At 42.2% G+C, this 24457-nt stretch overlaps 2 protein-coding genes across 6 annotated transcripts; both read right to left on the reverse strand.

Moving 5' to 3' along the window:
* Positions 1 to 64: 64 nt before the first annotated feature.
* On the reverse strand, positions 65 to 10047 carry LOC140271712 (glutathione hydrolase 7). Of its 2 annotated transcripts, XM_072366998.1 has the most exons (17): positions 9885 to 10047; positions 9541 to 9737; positions 8648 to 9193; positions 8102 to 8328; positions 6613 to 6764; positions 6407 to 6524; positions 6253 to 6320; positions 5690 to 5763; positions 5358 to 5551; positions 4536 to 4623; positions 4049 to 4176; positions 3365 to 3453; positions 3098 to 3250; positions 2890 to 3004; positions 2648 to 2785; positions 2414 to 2513; positions 65 to 1872 (listed from the first exon to the last, which is right to left on the reverse strand). In XM_072366998.1, the coding sequence occupies exons 3-17, from the start codon at positions 8865 to 8867 to the stop codon at positions 1700 to 1702; spliced, it is 2037 nt and encodes a 678-aa protein (XP_072223099.1). In that variant the 5' UTR covers positions 8868 to 9193; positions 9541 to 9737; positions 9885 to 10047; the 3' UTR covers positions 65 to 1699. The 2 variants fall into 2 exon arrangements, with proteins under 2 accessions (XP_072223099.1, XP_072223100.1); XM_072366999.1 differs by lacking the exon at positions 9541 to 9737.
* A 2801-nt stretch (positions 10048 to 12848) lies between these two features.
* Positions 12849 to 20286, reverse strand: LOC140272339 (tumor protein p53 inducible nuclear protein 2). 4 transcript variants are annotated; one of them, XM_072367743.1, is made up of 4 exons: positions 19993 to 20286; positions 16280 to 16638; positions 14991 to 15564; positions 12849 to 14905 (listed from the first exon to the last, which is right to left on the reverse strand). In XM_072367743.1, the coding sequence occupies exons 2-4, from the start codon at positions 16401 to 16403 to the stop codon at positions 14638 to 14640; spliced, it is 966 nt and encodes a 321-aa protein (XP_072223844.1). In that variant the 5' UTR covers positions 16404 to 16638; positions 19993 to 20286; the 3' UTR covers positions 12849 to 14637. The 4 variants fall into 4 exon arrangements, with proteins under 4 accessions (XP_072223844.1, XP_072223845.1, XP_072223843.1 ...); XM_072367744.1 differs by having other exon boundaries at positions 14991 to 15561; positions 19989 to 20286; XM_072367742.1 differs by having other exon boundaries at positions 19989 to 20286.
* Between the last annotated feature and the right edge of the window lie 4171 nt (positions 20287 to 24457).

Consider the following 24457-nt stretch of genomic DNA (forward strand, 5'->3'; position numbering starts at 1 on the left):
ATGAATATTTCCACAAAAGCGGAAAAATGCTCGATTTTATAAGTGCAGTCAACAAAAAAACAGATTATTCATTGCTGTGATGTGTGCAAACATTTTATTTCTTGGATTTGAACAGAGCTGATTTGGATGAAAATCAGATGTCAGCCTTAAGGCGTGTTACTCTACAGTACAGAACACAAGCATCAACAGTCATATTGCACCGGTACCTCACGACAGATGATAGGATTAAGAACCTATTTGGTCAGTTCAGACTGGCATTTTTCGTGTCAGTGCAAAGTTTTACAAACGCATTTTGTTTGTTTTTTATCCCAAATATACAGCATAGTTAAATGATACAATAATGATAGTAAAAGTACACAAGAATTAACATAGCATATTGTTGTAAAATGTGCAGATTGAATGCCCTGTTATAGCATAAAAGAAGTCGTGCGTGCAGACAAACAAATGCTTATATAAAAATAAACATTACATTCAGTCCATTTACAAATAATCCAATTATTCCATTATACTCCAGCAGGTATAACCTGCACTAAAAAAAAAAAAACTTCATTCACAAGCTGATGACAAAATCATGCAACAACTTATAATTCTAAAAATATATCTAAATACAATTGCTGAATAATTACTGATATTTAAAACCAGTTAAAGTCAGTAAAACCATCTTGCTGAAAGAAACTAAACTTAGAGGTCTTATCACATTCCTATTTATAATGTTTTGTGCCAGTGAAGTGCCCGTCCTCACATGGTCCCAATAAGTCACTGACTGCAACAGTTTAAGCTTCAGCAGCTTTACCGAACAACATCTAATCACGGTTACACACCACACGAAAAAGCAAGGGGAGTGAATGTGTTCAGTCGAGGACAGCCGTGTTCGCGTGTGATGATGCAAGTCCTAATCACTGGTGTACATCATTACACAAGAGCTTACCTATTGTGTGGAGTAATGTTTAAATGCAGTGGAAGAGTTGAAAAGCATCAGGGTGGCTCAACTGCACCAAACACCATGCATATGTTGTAAATGAATTCCTGCTCTAGCATCGCTGTTATTTTTTGTTCATGACTGCCCATTCTTGTGAAGAATCAATGTATTCTTCCACTAACTCGCCATGGAATTCCTGACTATAAACTCATCGTGCAACATGCTTTAACATCCCACTCACAAGCTGTCGTGACGAGCTGCTACTGACAATATTGAGATAACAGCTTTAACAGCATCTCTTCCTTCAGTTTTCCTGTATTCACTTTGAAAGTTAAGTTCTCTCTTAAAACAAACTGGAATGCATCGCATTACTTTATGAACATGCCTTACATCTCTGTGCCCTGCTCTACGTGATTACAAGCAGCAGACTTGGAAGCCACTCGGGGGGGTAAAAGTCAAACATAAGCACTTTGTACACAGCGATGGCTCACAAAGGTATAATGGAGGGTTCTGCGTACGTGGTACGTAAAGTGCTCCTCTCTAATATTAAATGTTTAGTGTTAGCAAATCAATCATCTTAAGATGATTTTCATCAGATTTCTACCAGATCAGCTCAGAGGAAGTTGCACGTCTTCTCGTCAACTTTTTTCCTTCCAAACAGTAATTTGCAGTGTATTAGTTTGGTGTGTTAGTTGATCAGTACCTTCCTTACTTTCCTAACTAACACCATGTTTATTCCTGGTCCCGCAATATCATGTCAGTTTTGGAAGGAGGGCGGCACTAAGGCATGTTGGACATAGTAATGGCCGAGGCGTCGGCACTACGGGGGTCCTTCACCCCAATGATGAGGTCATTGGTTCTCCGTGTGCCCTCCACCAGTGAAAGAACATCCAGCCTCTCCACTCTGTGGCCTTTGGCCTGCAGCAGCTCCACATCATCCTCCAAAAACTCGGCTGCAGAGGAGAAGGAAGAGGAGACAGAGGAAAAGAGAGGGTGATTAGGTGATCAAACATCAGTGTGTTTGAAATGTGTGTTTACGAGGGTGTGGAATTTGAAGTGTAAAACTAACAGGTTGAGTGGTGACTGATTTAACACTTCACCTCTACATAAACACCAATCTCTGCACTGTCTTAGCTCAGCTTACCAATGTACAAGAAGTGTGTTAGCAGATTACTCTCCCACACAGGAAGTCAAATAGAGGTCATGACATTTTACTGTGCCATGGTAACCATACACCTGATACCCGTGTTTTGTCTACTTGGCTACTCATCGATTATTTGCATACTGTTTGCAAAAAGCGAGCTGATGAAAGTGTAAGCATGGAGGCAAGGGCACTAATGGATTCTGAACGGTCCACGCTGTATGTTTATGGCAGGAAAGGGGAACTGGGTGTAGTGGTTGAAGTCAAAGAGGAGAAACATTTGTCTGTGGACACATGAAAGGTGCCTTTGTAATGTCTGGATCACAATAGAGGAACCAGTAGGAAGAACTCACAGTCAACCAGGAGGGTGTTGGGCTGCAGTTGAGGGTGGAGCCTCCCGTATGCTAAACTGTCGCTCATATTTTTACGTGAAGACAAAACATTCATCAGCACCTGTGCAGGATTAGAAAAAATCAATATTTTAATGATCCAACAGCTTAACTTATGGGAGGAAAACTGAAAGTGCTATACTGGAAGTGCTATACAAGACCAAAATGATCACTGCTGTTTGTAAGAAACCAAATAACCTGTGTGATGCCACTGAGAGCTCTCTCTCCATTGGAAGATCCAACGGCTACATAAGTGCCACATAAGCCCACAGCTGGCCTCACTGCTGTGGGCATCAGGAAAGACATGGGTCTTTTGCCGGGCTGGAGGCTGTTATGCTAAAGCAAAAGAGAACAAGAACAGTGATAATCAAGGGAAGCTGCAACAAATCGATCGATCATCTAAAAGTTGATTAAAAAAAAAAGATGAAGGTAGCGATTACTGGGTTTGGTGATGAGCTCAGTGATTTATTAGGCCAAGAGAAGTCCAGAATCTGGCTATTCAAAAGGATTCCTGAAGGAGTCACTATCCCACTGCCAAATGGTCTGTTCAGGGAGCTAAAAGCAAAATAAAATCACTTTAGATTTCTAATTATAACAATAAAGACAATGTGTCTAAACAACTAGCCATCCATTCAAAATATGAGATACCTCATGACTGACACGATGTGGTCATCTGGGCCCATGACCATGACCTGGGCAGCTGCTGCACCATCCTCCAGGGTGAACGATGTAGTGTAATGGCTGACGGGGAACGCCTGAGAGTCGTTGATCATTTGACGGAGTAGGGAAGCCTGTGATTTACTACGAGATGGAAATAGCAAAAAGGCAGGGTTCGATGACGTTGTCTTACTGAAATGGGCTACATTCATACTTTAAGACTTTAATGATGTTGGTTCTTTGAGGAGCGATCCCTACCTCAACATCTTGGCAACAGTCTCTGAGACAGAAGTGTCATACATGGGGTCTCCCAGCCCGCTAGCCAGGGCCAGAGATATCTTCACAGCCTGGGTGATGAATGAAAAATTAATCTTGTGAGTTGGGTTGTGTAAAGTATTTATGAGTCAGTGTCTTACTTGTCTGAACGCTCTTAGTTTGGAGAAGCAGGGAGAAATTCTGACAGAGGAGCTAAGCTAAATGCCACCCAGAACAGGGAGGAGAGAAGCAGGAATTAAAGCGACTCAATGATTTTGTATCAGATCAAGATCAGATCTCATCCAAAGAATATCCACGTTGCTCCGCATCACATGCGCAGTCACAGAACAAAGTACCCTGCAGCTGATCAGCTGACAATTCTGCTGGTCTAATCTCAAAATACGAATAATAAGACTAGACAGTAAGAACTGATTGAAAGCCTCGGAAAGCGCAACGTCTGCAGTCTTTCAAAACTTTGCAAAAGCAATGCCCAGCAGTGAGCCATCTAACTAGATTCGGTGGTATAAAAAAAACAAAATAAATGTGTGTATGTATGTATGTATGTAGTGTTAGCTCAAACCACTAAGAAATGTTTGAGGTTTGAGTTGTTTGAGATGTGGAAAATGCGGGCCCCCATTCTGGTAGCTTTGCTCTCCTGTCAGAATTCCTCTCTGATTAAGGTATTACCTCTGCAATCCAGTGGTATGTGCTGTTCCTGGGCACCTGGCTGGTAATGTTGTAGCCTTCAAGAATATTGAGTGCACTGATCAAGGCAACACCTGCATGTGGGGCTGGGGCCGCCATCACGTGATGTCCTTAGGAAAAAAGAACAGGTCATAAAATGGGGGTCTTAATTACCACCTCAGCAAAAGCAGAAATGGGTGCTATAAACTTAGCATATTGTAAAGTAACGTTACAATACTTAATGCAATATAAAACAATCTACAGAATATCTATGATTCAAACAAAAAACCCACCAGAGGTGGATAAATAAAACAAGGAATAAGAACATTTGAATACCACAAACTAGATGTGTGTAATATCCATCTCATGTATATTTCCATCATTAATCTTGTCAAATTCATGGGCAGATCTTTAGCAATTTTGTTAGGTGCAAAATGGAAGAGGAAGACAGGGATAAGAGTTCCAGGTGAAGAACTCATGCTGACCTTACCCTGATAGGTGATCTCTGCTGGCTTTTGGAGGACTGTACTGTAGTTTCCAAAGTCATCCTCAGTGAGCACGCCACCTCTGGCTCGCACCTATTAAAGACACAGATGCCTTAAAATGATAATGCTGTATCCTAGAGGGTATTTAATCTGTGAAACAAACAGTCTTGGAGCTCACGTGTCCAAATTATCAGGAAAACTATCAGGATTTCACATGTGACAAACCCATGAGTCCTCCCAACTTGCAAAGTGCAGCTTTTGAGGGGGGAACCAAGTTTATTCCACATTTGCATGAACTCAACACACTGTTCGTCGTGTGCTAAGAGAAGCTATTTTCACACAGCAGTCATGATGTTTGGGCACAGTAAAAATAACCCAAACAGAGACGTGGATCAGCACCATATCGGTGTAAACTTCCAGACAGCGAGCCAGCATCATTAAATCAGCTGATCGACAGCAGCGTTGCTGATCAGAGCCGAGCGTCGCACTGTACCGCCTGTCACTCACTCCTAGGTCGTATGTGCCTACATGTGTTGCACGTTTACAAAATTAATTTTCCCACTGTAGTCCAATTCATGAATGAAATCTCTCTCTTAACGAGATAACTGTTTTAGTCATTTTAGCCTTTATGTAGATTTCAGAGGTGATATTAGATGATTACTAAGTCACAATATGACACTGGCCTGTTAATACCTCAGCAAAGCATGGAAAGCTGAAGTGAAAGTATAACCAGACTTGTTTTTTGAGGGGTGAGAGGAGCTCACAGTGGAGACGTCTCTGCAGAATTCTTGATTACTTATTATCAGAGCAAAAACATTCTTCCTTACTGCAGCTGCCATTTCCTGCGCCAGATGCCCACTGTAGAATTCTGATATCCCTTTGACTGCGACAGCATCCAAAACCGCTGCTAAATCAACCCGTCGGGAGAACAATCCAGAAAGGGGGGCCTGGCCGTTGGGGAGAAACAAATCCTGGAATGCTTCCGACATGTTTTGGTTCTTAACTTTAGACAGAGCTTCAGCTGTGGAGAGAAAGGAGAAGCAGGTGACCTGATGAGCCGATGGCTAAAATGAATATGCCTTCAACTTCTGTTGTTTGGGAGCAGCATGGAGACTGGGTGATAAAGCTGCTGTTAGCTTTCATAGCACTCTCTACTTACCTAAGTCATGAGTAACATTGAATCCATTTCTGGCCACATTTGCTGCCATGGTAACAACATCCTTCCACGGCATCCTGGTGAAATCAAAGATCGTATAAGTCCATCACATTTAAACAGACACTCTCATAACTAAATTGGTAATCCAAAATAATTTACACTTCCTTTCTACACATTCATCAGTCAAGTTATTTATAGGGCTGTTAATATGTCTTTTAACAGCTGAGGCATCTGGAACAGGATAATAACAGGGCATTAGTGTAATTATAGCTTAACAATCTGACGACAAAAAACACCAGCTTGCTTCTTTAGATCTAAACGCTGAGGCTCAAAATATTATTTTTTTGGAATTCTTGCGATAAAACCATGAGAAAATAAGGAATAAACCAATATATTGTCTAATTTCTTGAGGGAATTTGGAACATGGGAGTATGACAAAGTGAACTTAAAAACGTCAAAAGAAGAAAGGATTGTAGAAGATCTAGAAGCCAGCGTAAAGGTTGCATCTATCAATAGCATGTTAAAAACACTGAATAGAGAGTAATAGTGAAGGATTGTTCCAGCACCTGCCATATAGCTGGTGTGCCTGATGCATCCCACTGAGCATGCCAGGGACCCCCACTAGAACGCCAACCTAAACAGGAAAAAATGGACAATTTGCACATTTTAACCGCAGCACAAAGCAATTTCTCACAGGTGAGAGAAAAGCAGAAAACTTACATTAAGATCAAGGTTTGTAAGCAGCATGTCCTCGTGGATGGCAAATGGAGCAGTCTCTCTGAAGTCAATGACTCTCGTCTCATTCTTACGGATGTCATGCACCAACATAACACCCCCTCTAAACATCAACAGAGCACAAAGCTGGCTTCTTATTCTCATATTTAAACCTGATGAGCAGGTTGATTCATTTTGTGCCTACAACTCACCCTCCTATGCCAGAGGTGTGAGGATGGACAATTCCCAAACAGAGGGCAGCTGTGATGGCTGCGTCAACACTGGACCCCTGCTTCCCCAGCACGTCAAACCCAAGAGATGTACACTGAGCCACGTCCGTTACCACTGCTCCTTGGTTATAGACCTTGCAAAAAAAAAAAGAACAAGAGAACAAAGCATAAGCACAACGAAATTGGGGCACAGTCCTCCCCCCGGTGCAAACATGTCAGATAAATAATAAAATAACTAAATAATGCATGCACTTATCAAAAAAAGAAACGCTAAATAGAAATGAAGGGAGGACAGACAGGGCTGTAAACAGAGACATGTGGCATTTTATAAATGTGAGCACTGCACATATACAATGTGAGAAATTAGAAAAGTATTGCACATATGTTTATTGCACCTGACCCGTGGCTGAAGCAACACATGATAGTGTCACATATTTGCGTTTAACAGGGCTATGGCCCTGTTGTAAAAAACGTGTCTCAGTCTATTTGTCCATGTTTTAAGCACCCGGCCCGTGTTTTAAGCACATCCATGTTTTAAGCACCCGGCCCGTGGCTGAAGCAACACATGATAGTGTCACATATTTGCGTTTAACAGGGCTATGGCCCTGTTGTAAAAAACGTGTCACCCTGAAACACCTGTTGTCCTGGGTTTGTACTGTCTCTCAGAATGCTGCATGCCCTCCTGAGACAGCGGGTGCTGTAGACGTCTTTGAGGGAGGGGAGAGGATGGACAATGATCTTCTGGGCGGCTTAATAACCCTCTGTAGTGCCTTTTTGTGTGCCATGGGGCAGCTGGAGAACCACACAGAGATGCAGTACGTCAGCACACTCTCAATGGAGCAGCGGTAGAAGATGGTCAGCAGCTCCCTCTTCAAGTCGATCCTCCTCAGAACCTCAGAAAGTGGAGCCGCTGTTGGGCCCTCTTCATGACTGCCGAGGTGTTGGAGCTCATTGGGGGTCTGCGTCCATGTGCACGCCCAGGAACTTGAAGCTGGAAACCCTCTCCACACGATGATGACGATGTCTGGGTGGGTGCTGATGCAGTCATGAGTGTACAGAGTGTAGAGCAGAGGACTCAGTACACAGCCTTGTGGAGAGCCGATGTTGAGGCTGAGGGCTGTGGGGAGATGGGGACCAATTCTGAGTCTCTGTAAGCGGCCGAACAGGAAGTCTCTGATCCAGCAGCAGATGGTGGCTGGGAGTCCAATGTCCAGTAGCTTTGCTGTCAGTCTGTCTGGGAGTTTAGTGTTGAAACCGGAGCTAAAGTCAACAAAGAGCAGCCTCGCATAACGCCCCTGCTATTCGAGATGGGAGAGCCACATTTAGTAGACCTAAAAGGCATGTCTCACGTGGGAGGAAAAAAGCATGTGGAACCACCCATAATCTCATAATCACACATTAGAGAAAAGCTAAACTATTGCAACATGGTTGCAACAGCACAGCAGCAGAGAATACACACATAAATCCTTACCTGTGGATCTCCAAAGTAAATCTGCATGATGAGAGCCACAGTGACCCCTGTAGCAAAGGTAAGGCAGGCTGTGATGATCACTGTCAGTCCATCTCGCTGGCAGGCACAGCCCTCATTAAAGGGGTCCATGGTGGTCTCCCGAAGTGAGGCAATATCATGGCTGGCCAAGTCTGAAGCCGAGGAGGGGAGACGCTGCAGGCGAGCCGACTTCAGAAACAGATCTGGGTCTGAGGTGTGTGGCGTACAGAACAAGACTTACATTAAAGCGAGGACGGCAGAGCAGCAACAGCTCTATTCCTCTAAAAGAGAAAGCCAATCCAACATACTTAACATGTACCTGTTCCTGCAAGAAAAAACATTTCTGTGTGCATGCAGTCAAATAAAAAACAATTCAGTCTTTTGGGAATGATCTGGGAATTCATTATAACGACAAAATCAACCTCACTGAAAATAATTCTTGCTGATTTCCTTGCAGGCTGTCATGTAAACATACTCTCCAGAACAGAGTTTGAGGTAAGATCGTGACCTCTGACATGGCTAACTGACCCGTGTCTTGTTCACTCAGGACGTTGTCATCATCCTTGCGAGATCTCAGGGTGTTTTCCCCAGACATCACATCATCCTCTGGCAGCCTTGGGAAGCTGGTGATGCTCATGTAGTCCACCGGAGAGTAGGCACTCCCCAACGTTGTCTCCGGGTTGGCATCTTTGTCCACCACACTTCCACTCGGGTACCCTGCCACGATTTCTGCAGCAGGATTGTGCATAACTAATGTTGATCCTACAGACGCTGTTATCTAAATCTTGGTGATGTGGGGGAGTTAGGCCGAGATTTCCATAGCCTCAGTCCTCTGTGTCTGAGCTGAGGTGAGCTGCACTCTCGCTCGTGTCAAACTGAAAAGAAAAGACTGCACTGTCCCTTCATGAACTACAAATTTCGCTGAAATTTCAAGAATTGCCTCATTCACTAGATAAGATCTCTAATGTCCCATAATATCCCGGTCCTCCAGCAGGGATTTGCAGTGCTCGTGTGTGACATCGGCACCCTTATGACATGGGTGTGCGGTTCCGATGATGGTGCACTTTCTGCCACCTGAAAAAACAACAAAAAAAAAACAACAAATCAATGCTTATTAACTAGTTTTACACTAGGAACTTCCTTGAAATAAAGCCAATGGCTCCTTCCTGCAAAAGATAACAGAGCTTAATATATTGGCATGCGACGCGGTGACTGCCCGGTCTTCGAGCAACAAACTGTGTTAATAATAACACTATAAACCACAGCATTATTACGGGTTAAAACCCCAGACACAGACACCTATCCAGCCTCCGAGCGACCTGCTAATTTCGCGTCCTGGTTATTCACTTCGCCGCGACAAGCTAACGCATCCCTGTTAATTTGAGCTTCTAAGCACTTAAAGCTTTGATAATGTTACTTACCTCGGTCGTAACGATGCTTTAATGAAAAAGAAGACAATCCTTGGCGATGTTACTTTGTTTTTTTAAACGGAGCAGGTGAGGTGAGGGGACGGAGCTCTCAGAGACTGAATCACTCCCGACGGCGCAGCTCAGCGAAGCTGGCTTCATATTGCAGCAGCGGACAACCGGCAGGACTTGTCAGGGACATAGCTGGAATGCTAACACATAGTTTTGAATACGGCTTTGAGTGTGACCAAAAAGCAGCTCTCAGTTATTTCTATATTCTATTAAGACATGAATAATCCTGCGCAACGCATGTTCTCAGAGGCTTAAATGTACGGCTACAGGACCAACATGAAACTTACTTCAATGGAAGGCGTTGGGGCCTTTAAGGCGCATTGAAATCTCCACCGCTGAAGAGTACAAATCTTATGGTTATTGCCCTCCCTCTGTATTACCCCAATGGCTTACGGGGATACTCCTCTCGTACTCATGCACCCCAAACCCCCGCGTAAAGTATTGGTGAACTGGGTGGAAACTGGGTGGAGTGGACAAACAGGTCATATCAGGTGCATGAAAACCTGCTCAGCTTAAAATCCTTAGTCCCTCCTATAAAGCCGGGCTGCCTTGTTGCTCTACCACTTAAGAGTCTCAAGTGACAATGCCAAAACAGTCTCTGAATGACCAGTTATTTTTTGCCAGTTTCTTTCCACAAAAGAAAAACAAAACAAGACAGAGGTTATGAGGAAACAAGTAATGTTTTCTGCTGCAAACTGGTCAAACTCAATGCACAGATGCATTCAGCTTCCTGTGTACACTAAGTCAAATGCAGTCCTACTGAGCATAAGATCAACCTGCCAAGATTTAGACCACATACAGTGTTTAGTCATCATTACCACACCTGTGTGTATACTTCTGCCTACAGCTGCTATTGTCGCCAGTGGCAGAATGGAACTCAATGCATTTAAGTGCTGTAGTTTCTTACAGTACTTTAATACTTTCCATTGCACTTATTTTCTAACCAAACCAAGTGTAATCTAGCCTATATCTTTCAGTGTGAGAGGGGGCCTCCTGGGCTCAGTGAAGGAAGCTGTTTATCATGTAGACCAGCCTCACTGTCACTTGGATAAAGAGAGGGTTCATAGCTATGACACTTTTATGGAATTCTACTGTGTTGCACTCTTTCCTGTGGAGAAACAAATACCCCAGGAAAGACCTTCTTTAAGTCATTTGTGTGGTCAGGATTTGTGTCAGTCAGAAATATTTGCCTCAAGAATTTGGTATCAAATAACAGAATCACGAGCTCACGTGCATCCAGAGGATGAGTAAAGCTAGGCAACTAAACTAAGTGGGGAAAGGGGCCATCTGTTCCCAAGCTTTATCTAAAGAGCCACAGTCCCAGACTTTTGAAAGCTTCAGGCCCATATGACGATGAACTGTTAAAAAGATTCACCGCATGGATTCTGATTAAATTCACTGAGATTTGGTGAGTAATCAAAATGCTGCTGACATCTTACCTGTTTATGATCAATAAAATATGACGTGTATATACATACATAACACTGATTGGTTTTATTCTGCTGGACTTTGGGTCTTTGCCGATCCTTTGCTGAGCATTCTCCTTCCTTTGACTTAAATACAGTTTTGAATGCGTGACAGTACAGCTTTGCTCTGTGCTGTCCCTGCATGAAAATAATGACACAAGATTCAGGCGTTAACCTGAGTGTTTATTGTTGTTGTTATTGTTCAGTTTATTCTTTTTTGTTTCATAATTTACTTATCTGTTATGTATTTATTCATATTTCTGGGTGGGTACCTGTGTTTTCTCTGAATGGATGCTGGAAAACCCATCCGTTGATTTTTGCATAGGTCTTGCCTGTCACTGGACAACTGTCCATCTCGCGGATGGAAAATCAATGTGTCACAAAAACCATGCAGAAATAGTGAAAGGCACAATCACCATAGATATCAGATACACCAAATTTTATGTCTATATATTTCACTTTTTATGGGCGGGGGAGTTGTACTAATTGAGATGTACCATGAGAGAAACCCCAAGTCTTTATAAGCTGCCATCATTTCAGTGCACAACATAAAACATAAGAAACTTCCCAGACATTCAATGCCTTTTGTTTGAAACTGCTTGTTGAATAATTCTTCTGCTAACTACATGGGAAAATACAAGCATTTCTATTGTATTTCAATCATACATTGAATTCCTTTTCGGAGATGAAAACTCTGTCTCTTGCCTCATTTTGTCCTTGTCCACATCCCTCACATCATACAGGCTTGACACATTGGGTGGCCGGTCCATTTACTCAATTTTGGATGAATTACTGTTAAATAACATATTTCACTAATCAAACAAAACATACTTAACACATTTCATATTTATATTTTGTTTGCATGAGAAGGTGGGGAAAAAACAAAAACAAACAAACATGAGACCAGAACAGATTTTCAGCAGCAGAGGTATCTGTGGTGATTTTAAATGCGTGCACATCCCCCTTTAATCTCTCGTTGTTACCCTGTTTGTACTCCCTCTTTTTCCAACAGACAAGCTAAATTCTACCTCCGAGGCACAGTCTCTTTGATAGATAAACTCTCTTTGATAGATAAGCTTAATCTTCGTTTTTTATGTGTGTGTGTGTGTGTGTGTGTGTATGTGTGCACGCTAGATGCCTCACCTCAGATACACACCTGCGCTTGAGGATACAACAGGATAAATCAAAGTAATCAAACGAAAAAAAAGATCTATTCATAATTCTATAATAAATTAACATATCTTTTCAATAAAACATATTTATTCATGAGATTGCTGTCAGAAAATAAAAACTGATCAAATATAATTCAAGGGAAATTAATCTCAGTCATTCTGGTGATGCAATCAATCCAAAGAACAACAATCAATCAGAAATTAATCCAGAGACATTCCGTCTTTTGAACACACCAGTGATTATGTATTGAAATCATTTCATTATACTGTGACGTCACTGGCATTCATGCAGCAGGCGCTGTGCTAAGTGGACCCTCTGGAGGGCAATGTTTGCCTATGGCACATCAACTTTGAGTCTAGTGCTGTTCTTATGGTGTATCTCAGTATCATGAGATGGACATTGGGGTAAAGACACCACTTTTGGCCAGTGAAATGCCCTCCTGGTGTGAAAATGAGCACAGAGGTGAGGCAAAGAGTGGATTCTCATCAGTCCAACTGGACACAACGCTGTGGACTCAAGTCCTGAGAGGCTTTGACATCTAACGGAGCATCATAATTTTTTTTTTTTGTTGTAATATTTACAGGAGAAAATAAAAATAATCAACATTGATGCTTTGTTTTTTTTTTGTCTTTTCTTCTCTCAAACAGAGAATTTCTAGCATTTAACATGTCAGTACGCCTTCTCACACACAGTCGGGGTCAAAATGAAAAGAAAATATCACTGAAGAAAAACCAAAACCAAGCACACAGCACACCGCTAAAAACTTTGACTCACAAAATATATGACAGTGCAAACTTACATCCATGTCTCCAATAATTTACAAACATTAGTTATACACTTCAGCACCATTGTTTACTATTGTTGTCGAATACATATCAGTAAGCTAGATCTTTAAAGTGGACTCTGTTAGAGCTGGAACAACAAAGAGACAGACGGTCATGGAGAAGATGTTAGCAATGGTTCACACGTCCATGAGCAGGATGATCGTTGCAAAATGTGTTCATTTAGGAGGGGAGGATGCTTGCTGTGAGGCATAACGGAGATATCTCCTCCCCTTTCTCCTAACAGTTTGATCCTATAAAGGTTTTCGATAAAGGTGGACTATGTAAATAGTTCATACTTCTTTTGTTGACCACATGAACAATGTCAGATCACTGCGCCCACTGTGACTGGACGAGACTGATGTGTGCTGGGCATGTTACAGACCGCACAATCAACAATCATTGCGTTGTTTAAGATTCACACGTGTTGACTTTTAAAAGTCAAATCTCTTTATCTGATCGGAGGAAGCCTAATTTTCCTCTTTAGGTGGAACTTTGCAAAAAGAAAATAAAGCTACATTTCCAAGACAAAACAAGCAGAAAACAGTGTACCAAAACAAAATAAAGAGTTGCCATCAATACCGCTTTGCACTTCCCATAACCTGCCATACCCTGTAGCCCAAAGGGAAGCCCTGCATGCTCACACTGCATCCAACAGATGTTACAGGGACCCACTCAGACAAGGGCTGCTCTGGAGGCTACATTCTGCTTTCCTATGAACATTCCTTGCTAATCATGCTCCTTTTAATACCGCCCTGTCCTAATTAATCATATAATTAGTTTTACTCTTTAGTCTGTTTTGCACATTCTCTCACCATCTCCTACTTGCTCTTCTCCCTCACACAGACAGAGGAGAGAAAACTCACAACACTTTGTTTCCTCTGGTGAAAGCGATTGCTTCACATTTCCTTTCACTTTAAATGTTGTCAGACCAAGTTGGACAGAAACAAATGTGTGATTTTCCTCTCACTCTTGCCACTCACGGTATAGTCTCCCACCTCTTCTGAGCAAAAAAGATTTAAACAAAATCACCATGACTGTAAAGCTTTGGAGACTCGAAGAGCTGTTTTTTTGCTGAAAAATAATGCTAAGGCTTAACTTGTTTCTGTTTTGCAAGGTTTCCACCAGAAAACTCTCCACTCTCCAAAACTAACACATGAGCTTCAGTGGTTGAATGAATTTGAAAATAACATAACTTGAGGAAGATAGAAAGAACATTATCATAATCTATTTTTTTGTGGTTTTTCAGGTATTACTACTACCACGTATCACCTGGAGAAATATTATGAAGCCTTTTTTTTGTAGTTTGTTTTTTTTTTGGATAAAGCAATGGAGAAAAAGGAGGCTATAATAAAGTTCTACACTGATCTACGAAGAGTGACTGGTTCATGACAGCAGGATGGGTTAAAACTACAAGGGGGACTCCTGCTGATCTACTGGTATCTGAGTGAAATGTGATATATTATGCAGAAATTAAAGCAATTATGATGTTGGTGAACATATTAAATTATGTGTGTCTTGATTTACTACGAAAACTAATGCCCTCAGAGTAAACAAAGCCCCCTGATTTTCTGGAGAGTTTAGTGGCAGACGTTACGCTTGCTGGGCTGGTGAAGGAAGGTGTTTCTGGCATGCGCTGCATGGCGAGGGACCTGATCCCTCGTGCGGTTTTGGCGTTGGATGTGGTTGCGGCTCAGATGGCGCCGCTCCATGCGAGCTTTGCAACGCTGGACCCTGGCCACTTGGGTGACCTTAGCCAGAGGTCCGGCCTGGGCAGCTGCTCCACGGCTCGCCCTGGTGGGCATAGTGCTGTGGGTGGTGGGGGGAGCAGCCTGTTCAGCCACTCTGCTGCGAAAGGAGAGAAAAATGGTAGAACTTTTTATCTTGCTTAAGCAGGTGAAGGTTAAGTGCAGCATGCATGAATATTTCTCACCTCACACTGCTTGCCAGGCTGACCATACTTTCCTCTCCAACCATGGACAGATTGCTGTTAGAGACCATGGACAGGTTGTTTGGGGAGACGTAAACAGACATGCTGGGGTGCTCTATGAGCAGGTCTTCCATCGGGCTGGCCTCTGCTGTGGCTCCCTCTGCAGTGAAACAGGGGGGAGGGGTGACAAACCAGCTCTCATCCATGCAACCTCTCTCTGAGCCTGCCCCACTGGTACCCCCACTGCGCCCACTCTCACTTCCAGAGCCTGGGGACATTGACGGCGTGGAGGAGGGCGTGGACAGTCTGGCCCGTCTCGGCAGGCTTACGGGTGTGGTGGCACCCAGTTGCGATGGGCTCGTGCTTGGGCAAGACAGGGGGTCTGATGGTGCTACTGCACCCCGTGCCCGATTTTTATATGTCCTACGACGCTTGTGAGGCGGGTAGGGAATGGGGCCTTGACATTCTGTCCTTGAGTGTGTATTTTGGTGATCTGATAAGTTACTGTCTGGTAATGATTGTGCAATAAGTGGAGACCCCGTCTCATCCTCCACCCGCATCATGCAGCCAGACTCTTCTGAGCGCATGGTAGGGATGAAATCAGGGATGGGAAGACCAATAAAGACAGATATTTCAGATCGGAGGGGGGTGTTGCAAACATTGTTTTGCAAATGTGGCAGATTTTTCAAAAAGCCATGCAGGAGGGAGAGGGTCATTTTCAAGGGATCACATACGCACGCACACACATACCGGTGTGGGGAATGTTAGGGGTTTTAAAAAATTGGAGGAGGGAAAGGAGAGGGGGTAAGGAAACAAAACATGAGTCACATCATTAGTTGTGTTGACCCTCTGAGGTTGTGATTATGTCAGTGACATAATGTTTGTTGTGATTCTGCAAAGAGAATTTTTTATGTTCTGTCATTTGATTGGCTCCAAAACAGGCACCAAAGCAAATTTTCGTACTTGATAACTGTCTTTGTCATGATCACATCATAAACAAAGTGGAAGGAAAAGGATGTTTGCAGATATTTTTGTGCTTCCACCGTTTGACGCAGAGCACTTTTGGCATGTGTGGATGAGCAGTTGTGCCACACCCGGACTGACTCTTCACCCCACTCCATCATTCCCATCAGTACCTCCTTCCCTCATATGTTAGTCAAATTTACACACATGCAAGACAGAATGCGGCTAATTCTTACTCAGCAATTTACAACTGGGCTGCTTCCTGCCATTGCACAAAGTTAGAATTACACACCAATCCATCCAATTCAACCCTAAACTCTCAAACTCACCGGGGAGGTTGACGAGCATCCATCCCTCTTCGTCGGCCTCCGTCACACATGGATTGGGTCCCTTCAGCTCAGCTGCCACTTCTTCTACCTCTCCAAACAACAGGTTGCTAATACGCTGAAACATTGTTGTTTTTGTTGTCGGGTGTTGATGGCTGTGGTGCTTTTAGTCGTCCACAAAGAAAAAGCTATAGCTGCCTATTTGATTTTTTAAAAAATGTATCAGTTGCTATTCTATGCTGCTCTCTTGCCTGATTTTTAGTTTCCACTTGAAGCTCCTTGCTTGATGTTGAGTTTGACAAATAGGACTTAACAGGCTTCTGTAGTGCAATATAAGGTTTCACTTGGTTTGGAACAAAGGCCTGCAGAGAGGGAGATAAAAAGAAAGAGATAAATCGTGATGACAGGACAAGGTGCTTCGCCGTCAATATATGTTTCTTTCAAAACTACATTAAAAAAATCGCTTATTAAGTTAATTTCCAACAGCTTAGTCAAAGTTCACTGGATAAAGAAAGTGTGTGCTGTGTGTGGCAAGAGTTTCTCAAGACACATTATGTCAGTGTAGAGCTATTGGACTGAACTCAAACCTGTGTGATATGAAAAGATGACAAGTTGAAATGTGGTACTGAAAACAGAAGCTCGTAATTTGCTTCAGCTTCGGCACAGCAGGATCATTTGTAAATCATCCCTTCTGAGTCTCATGATGAACTTGAATAAGCTGTTAATCTCTACAAAAAGATATTCATATGATGTAGATAAGAGTCTGTAATAAGGAACACAACTTTGGTGCGATGGGCTTTCTGTTTGCTGTTTGTCTCCCGAGTAGATCTGTTGCATTTTGGCAGGCTTTGATGACATGCGTATAAACAGCTGTAAGTAAAGCAAAAGATGTGGAACACACTCACACACCAGCCCAAGACAGACAAAAGATGAGCTTGCATTAAATTTATCTCCATATTGACCAAGTGGGTTTGGAATTCCACATCCTGGGAATAAGACAGGTCATGATCCTCGTGTTTTTATGCTCTCAGTCTCAATGTATGTGATGTTTGCCGTCCTGGTGATTTAATGTGATTTTCAGTTTTTAGGTGTAAAATCAGTTCATAGCTTCTACACTGCGTTGACAAGAGTTAATTTAGAAAAGACCAACAGCTTCAAAGCTGCTAAACTTGTGTAGATGATAATTACACATAAGTCTGTCACTACAAGTCAATGGCTTAGTGTAAGATTGATTTTAACAGCTTTAAATCTTAATGTCAGTGCATTAATGAGTCTACTAAATCACAACAAATTCAATCGTGAGCTTTCATCTGATTGGTATATGTTGGCAATCACATCATGGTGACCTACACATGAAACACTGAGCCGGAGCATGTCATAGTAAGAAGGAAAAGTGACTTATGAAGAAAGAAATTAATCATCAAGCCAGGAGCTGGTGCACAATGACAACTCTCCCTTCCCCCCATTAGATCCAGTTCACCATTCAGGACAGTACAGGGACAGATGGAAAGGCCAGAGAAGAGGAAGAGGTGGAGGAGGTGACAGGACTTAATACAAAGAGGCAGACTCATTAAGCATAGTGACTGTGCACATGCTTGAATGTAAAGTAAGCCAGAGACATTATGACAGTTGCTGCAGGGAAAGGGCCTGACTTTGACTAAAAACCTAATGATGTAACATTGAACAGATATTTCAACAGTCATAGCAAACTAGACAAGCCTCTACATGTTCAAACATTTTGTGTACTTAAATTTAAGCTCAATTAGACTTCCACTAAACACCCCTGCAAACACTCGGTGGGGACAAAAAGCAGAACTTCCCTGATAAAACCGTTTTTATCAGTTTGGTGATTGTAAAAGCCAATTCAGAGCTATCTGGCTGGTGCAAATAGAACCTCTGATACTGGCATGAGATAAGACACATTGTCTTTACATGGATTGTCACAGAGCATTTATCATATGAAATTCAATTTCACCCATTAAGAGTAATAAATAGTGCTTGACATTAAGCAAGTTTCATTAGAGAGAGCAGAAAGATAAATACAGTGAGTTAAGTCAATATGATGCTAATCTTGCAGTTCTTTGCACATCCCCCACCCCTGTTTATCCTTGTAGGCTGTAACTTTCAGATGACTTCATACTGTGGCACCCGATAATTGTGGGTGTACAGAGATGCCATTAGTTTTGTTTTTAGCTTTTTGTCCAGGCTTAGTTTGTTTTCTTCCTTTCTAGCAAGTATAAACTGTTATAGCATTATTAATAGACAATCATCATTATCATTATTATTATTACTATCATGATTAGTTATGTGCTTTATAGTTATTATTATTGTGTTCTGATGCTCCATTGCTTTTCTGTTCCCTATTTTGCGTTCGGTTGTAATTTGCTTTGCTTCCTGTTTTATTTTGAAATAGGTTGCTTTGGTCAATTCCTGTTAACTTTGCCCTCCGCATCATCTCACATCTGCTCTCTGCTGATTACCATAACTTGTTGTATAATACATATACATATATACATGCGTGCGAGTGTGTTTATATATAGCTAGAGTTTAAACATGTGTTATGAAATGTAGGCCTGTGAAATGTTTCGAGAGAGAGCTCTTTCTTCTGCCAGTGACCTGTTTGAGAAGTAGGAGGAGATAAACGAGCGGGATGGGCGGGGATCCGCGAAATAAAAACAAGACGCCTGTGACGTCATCCCCTCGGACGCTGACAGCTCGAGCCTATTTTGTGACTGAACTGGGGAGGGAGGGAGGAGGGGGGGTAGATAAAAAGAGGTCTATACATCAATCCGTATTGCAACATACAAGAGCTTGTGACGGCGTCTTTAGAACCTACACAGGATTTTCATTTCCTGTCTCCATTTTCGTACACTATGGCCCAAAGAGTCCGAGTGTGAATGGCTGCTGTTGTCGACGTTTGTCGAGTGTACTACCCTTATGAAACAATTGCTGCCAACGGCACTGATGTTTACATTTCAAATACATAGATATCCTCCCTTTTTGTGGGTAAATAAAACAACAGACTCGACTTCGCACAGTCGAGAACCGAGAGAAGACACGACTTTCTTTGTAGGTTATCCAGGTTAAACATGAATTATCCGTATAAGCTCTACAGCTGAAGGGTCAGAGCAATGACAGTAGTGGCTCAGCGGCACAACACGAAACATATCGACTGGATAAGCTTCGGGTAATACATTTCACCGGGCGTTACACTGAATAACATGTATTATTTGCACACAAAAAAAACCCCGTTCCCCGATGGGTTCAGCAGGCGCACAAGACGCCAACATCCGCCTTCGACTCCACATCGGCATTTGGTGCAATTTGCAAAACAACGACCGCTTGCGTATGCAGGACAGTGCCGTTTAAGGAATACAGGACGTCGAATCGACCTATATGAGCCCGTTTTATTTGGACGGCTTTCAAAAGTATTCATGTCCTAATAATAGAACATCATCAGTGTGTACAATACACAGCAGTCAACAGCCTGAAACATGTAATGGTTCACTGATAGACAAAGAAATGTAATTCCGTAACGGTCTTTGGTTTCATGGTGGCAGATTGGCTGATGGATATTTTCTGTGAGAAAACAGGAATCAGGAATGCGGTAGGTTTGCTGACAAAGATGCAGCCTGATACCTCTGTGGAGCACATAGTGTGAGAGAAGACACAACGACAAATAGATCTGTGGAAGAATCCGAAAACAGCTTACCTGCCTTTGAAGTAATATTGAAGTTGTAAACGAGATCTCACACACAGTAGAAACGACAACTCTTAAAGCATAGCTTTAGATAGCCTTTATGTGAGGTAGTTAAAACACCATTGTACAAAAATAAAAGGCTTTCTTCTTAGAAGAAGGGCTTCGTGTAAAAATGTTACACTGATGTTTTCAGATCATAACATCTGCAGCTTTTTTTTCCTCCTCTCCTCTTCTTTTTTTTCTCCGCTGCAGATTTTCCTGTTTATTGCTGCCTCCAGCTGATCCTCGGATCAGAATATAGAGCGTACAAAACAGCTGATTGTGAGATCACAACATTCTCAACTCCGCCCCTTTCCCCGCCCACCCCAACCAAACCGACCAATCGGAATATTACACCCTTCACAGGCTGGTCCTCTCGGCAACAGTGTGGGGGCAGGGCAAGATGAGCTGTCAATCTGCACCGGCAGGATACTGGAAACGGGGACTGATCCCTGATCAGCTTCAACTTCCAACAGCCGGTCTTTAAAAAACACGGCTACGGGTGAGAAAACCGACCTAGAGTCTGCTCACAAAGCTTCACATACAGCAAAAAGATTAAGAACTGTTGACAGAAAACTGATTAAACAGCTACCTTGACGCTTGATCAAATTAACTGAATTGAAAAGGAGCAGAAACTGTGTCAACAGACCTTTTATTCACATCCTGAGGAAAGTTCGGACCACAGTCAGAATATATGTAATACATATTTGAATAATATTGACTATCTTTCTCTCTATTACATATTGTAATATATATATAAATATATATATATATATATATGAAAATATACTAAATTGCCAGGTGCTCTTGTTGGCTTTTAAATTAGGCGATCAATGCTGACAGGTGACTTTGCATATTCCTCTCTCACCACAACCGCCTGAATTTACTAAAGCAAATTTCAGACACATTTCTGAACAGATTAAATCTCATTGCTAAAAGATGCTGATGATGTAACTTTAAATATTATATGTAAATAGATCCCATTCCCATTCCCCTCCCCCCTCACTATCACCCTTTTTATTCCGCCTGATGGGAAGGACCTGAATATGCTTCTCAAATGATATTAGCCAATCATATCTGCTTTATCTGAATGCACCATTTGTGTAACCAATGAGCTTCCTGGAGGTTTAAAAAACGCCTGGTGGTCACCTCTGATCCCTGCAGTCAAGCTCTAGGTCTGCACTGCCTTTTATTGTTGCAGATTATGCAAACTTGTGACTGGTCACTGAGCTGTGCACGGCTTTCTGCACGAGCGAGGGTCTCTTCAGGGGAAGGATCATTTTCCAATTTGACCCTTTTTTGTCGTGTGAAACCCGCACAGCTGTATGCATAGTAATCTACAAAAGTTTCCACAGCTTGCTTGTGCACATGAAGTGTTTATGTCCACATATGTGTGTACCTGTATGCTGCCAGGGATCATTGCAAAGCAAAACCTTTAGTAAAGTCACTCAGACAGGCGGTCTGCAGTACTTTACTTCATACTGTACAAGGTATATTCCCTCTTATGTCCTCTGTGTCAAGTGAAACTCAAGTTTAACAGGAGCTGTCATGATGCTATCACTCTTTATTTGAATTATACAACTGAGATTAAGAGAGTTTTGTATTTATTGTTTCATTGTTTCATCTATACTGAATGTTTGAAGCACCATGCCTGTCAAATTTGACTCTTAAACCATCTGGAAGGTGTACTTCGCACTAAAGGGCAGCTGATTTGTTCAACAGACTTTGATGGTCAATCTGAAATGTTACATGAATAGAAACTTAAAAGCCTTCAGACAAGTGCTCTATGTGTCAGTTTTACTCGTAAGCTTGTTTTGCGCAGACAGACTTTGACATATTATTGCCACACTGATGAGAGTTGATAGCAAGAGTTCAACTCAGGATGATAAGGTTTCGGCCTATACAGTTACCAGGTGCTAGGCAACTCAATACACAAGTACACACATTCACCGTGAAGTGATGATGACATCCAAACCCCAGTGACACGCTGAACACAAACATTTAGCAAGAACAGTATGTGCATCTGAGCTTCTGTTAGTGTTTGTGCTACCAAGCTAATCAGGGGACGTTGCAGGCCTGGTGGTACTTGTCATGTCATGTCCTCGTATGCGGGCTATCGTGCCAGTAAGTGCTTGATGATATTCCTCAGTTAAATTTCAAAATAGCTGTCGTAATTATCTTGCAATGACTATGAGCACAACCACATGTATTAAAAACAGTTGGGGCTGACAAACCTGAACAAAGACTCAGGAAGGGCAGAGGTTCCTCTTTTCTCTTTTTCTTTAATCCATGCGGGAGACAACACTGAAGCTGCCTGGCTTCACAGGATTCCCACAGTTTCCCCAAGATGCTTGGAAAACTGGGTGAAAGGTCACAACAGTCTCTCCCTCTTCTCTTCCTGCCTGTGTTCACGATCGTGGATGTGACATGCAGCTGTGTTCAACCTGTCCTTGCTGTGGCTGACACATCCCAGAGTGGAACCAAAGCCAGTCAAACTTGCTGTTGTAAATACAGTTATTTTGTTTGTGTGCAAGGACAAAAGCTGGAGTGATGGGCAGGTTGATGACTCAGAGGTCTGACTTGTCACACAGGGTAACTTCTTGAGTGGTACAAAACAGCTCTGGAATGTCTCGTTGCTTTCTCGTGTTTGACAGGAATGCTGATGTTGTTAGGAATCCAAGACAGGAAAACATGAGAGCCTCAGGAAGAAACCGTCTAGCCATGTAATTACTCTGGATCTGTCCTCCAGGATCCAGGATCTGTCCTTTAAATTACCTCAAAAACAAGTTTCTACGTCCACCTTCTCAGAAGATCAGAAACATCCTGTCTCAGAGTGATGCTGAAGAACTGGTACAAACATTTGTCACCAGTGTTGTCATCAACTGGTTGTGTTGATCATTTTCTGAAAAGCCTTCTACTGATCCGAAATGCTGCAGTGAGAGATCATATTTCTCCAAATTGGGCCTCTCCTCATTGGGTCTCTGTAAAATTCAGGATAGAAGTTAAAATTCGTCCCCTCATATATAACGCTCATGATGACCAAGCTCCGTTGCATCTTTAAAGTTCTGATAGGTCAATATTTTCCCAGTGCAGCCCTTTGCTCTCAGGCTTCAGGTTTAACTTGTGTTTCCTAGAGTTTCTAAAAGTAGAATGGAAGGCAGAGCCATCAGTTGTCAGTCTCCTCTCTTGTGGAGCCAGCTGTCAGTACAGGAAGCAGACACCCTCTGTCTGTAAGATTAGGCTTAAGATGATCTTTTTTGATTAGATTTATATTTAGGCCTGGCTTGGTTGATAGTGAGCCATCTCTTTAGTTATGTTGCTAAAGACCTGGACTGCTCATGATCTGCAGAGCACCCTCTCCCCACTCAGCTCTCTCTACTCTCCATGCACGCATGTGTTGCTATTGCTGTCAGTTACTTTTGTGTCCCTTTTCTATCCCATAGCAGATGTCCCTGATCTTGTGTTTTTCTGTTTGATTGTGTCGTTGTCCTGTCCTCTAACCTCCTAACTGACTGAGGCAGATGGCCACCCTTCCTGAGTCTGATTCTGTTGGAGGTCTCTTCCTGTCAAATTGAGAGTTTTTCCTCTTCCCCTCATGCACGCTCAGGACAGGGGATTAAATCAAAATGAAATTTTACAACAGTCTGTTGTTGTTTTTTTAGTGTGTCAACTTAGTATGCTTGTTTTTACATGTTGTATGGATTGGCATTTTCTTATATAGGGTTAAATTTGATTATGATTACTTTATTTAAATTGGTTTGTGATTGAATTTACGTTAACTAGCATTCTTTTTCTATAAAGTGCCTTGAGTTGACTTTTATTGTGATGCGGCACCACATAAATAAATCTAATTGAAACTAAACTGAATTGAAAAGAAAAGAAATGCAGGTATTATTTGGTTGGAATATAACAAATTAACTTTGAATTCTGTAAAGATAATTCTCAGAATTAGTTCAAATCAATATATTTACATTATTTAAGGATGGAGATGTAAAAAAAAAAAAGAAATTCAAAATCAAAGATGTAGTCAAAGTCACTAAATTAGCTACATGAAGTCCACCTGTGTGCACACTAAGTGTTACATGAGCTCTGTACATATGCACCTGATCTCAAACAACACCAGGCGACATCATGAAGACCAGGGAGCTCTCCAAGCAGGTCAGGCACAAAGTTGTGGAGAATAACAAATCACGATTTAGTTATAAGAAATATCTGAAACTTTGGAAATGCCAAGGAGCACAATTAAATCCGGCTGTCAACCACAGTTCAGGACATGGCAACAAACAGACCGATGGTAACCCAGAAGGAGCTGGAGAGGACCACAGAGGAGACTAGTGCATCTGTTCATAAGACAATTATAAGCTGTGCACTCCTCAGAGCTGGGCTTTATGGGAGAGTGGTTAGATGTGCTGAGCTTAAAGAAGCATTTCAAATGCGGTTAC

This window comes from Leuresthes tenuis, unplaced genomic scaffold (genome assembly GCF_036924035.1).
Source record: "Leuresthes tenuis unplaced genomic scaffold, fLeuTen1.0.hap1 SCAF_16, whole genome shotgun sequence".
In the NCBI taxonomy this organism is placed as follows: Eukaryota; Metazoa; Chordata; class Actinopteri; order Atheriniformes; family Atherinopsidae; genus Leuresthes; species Leuresthes tenuis.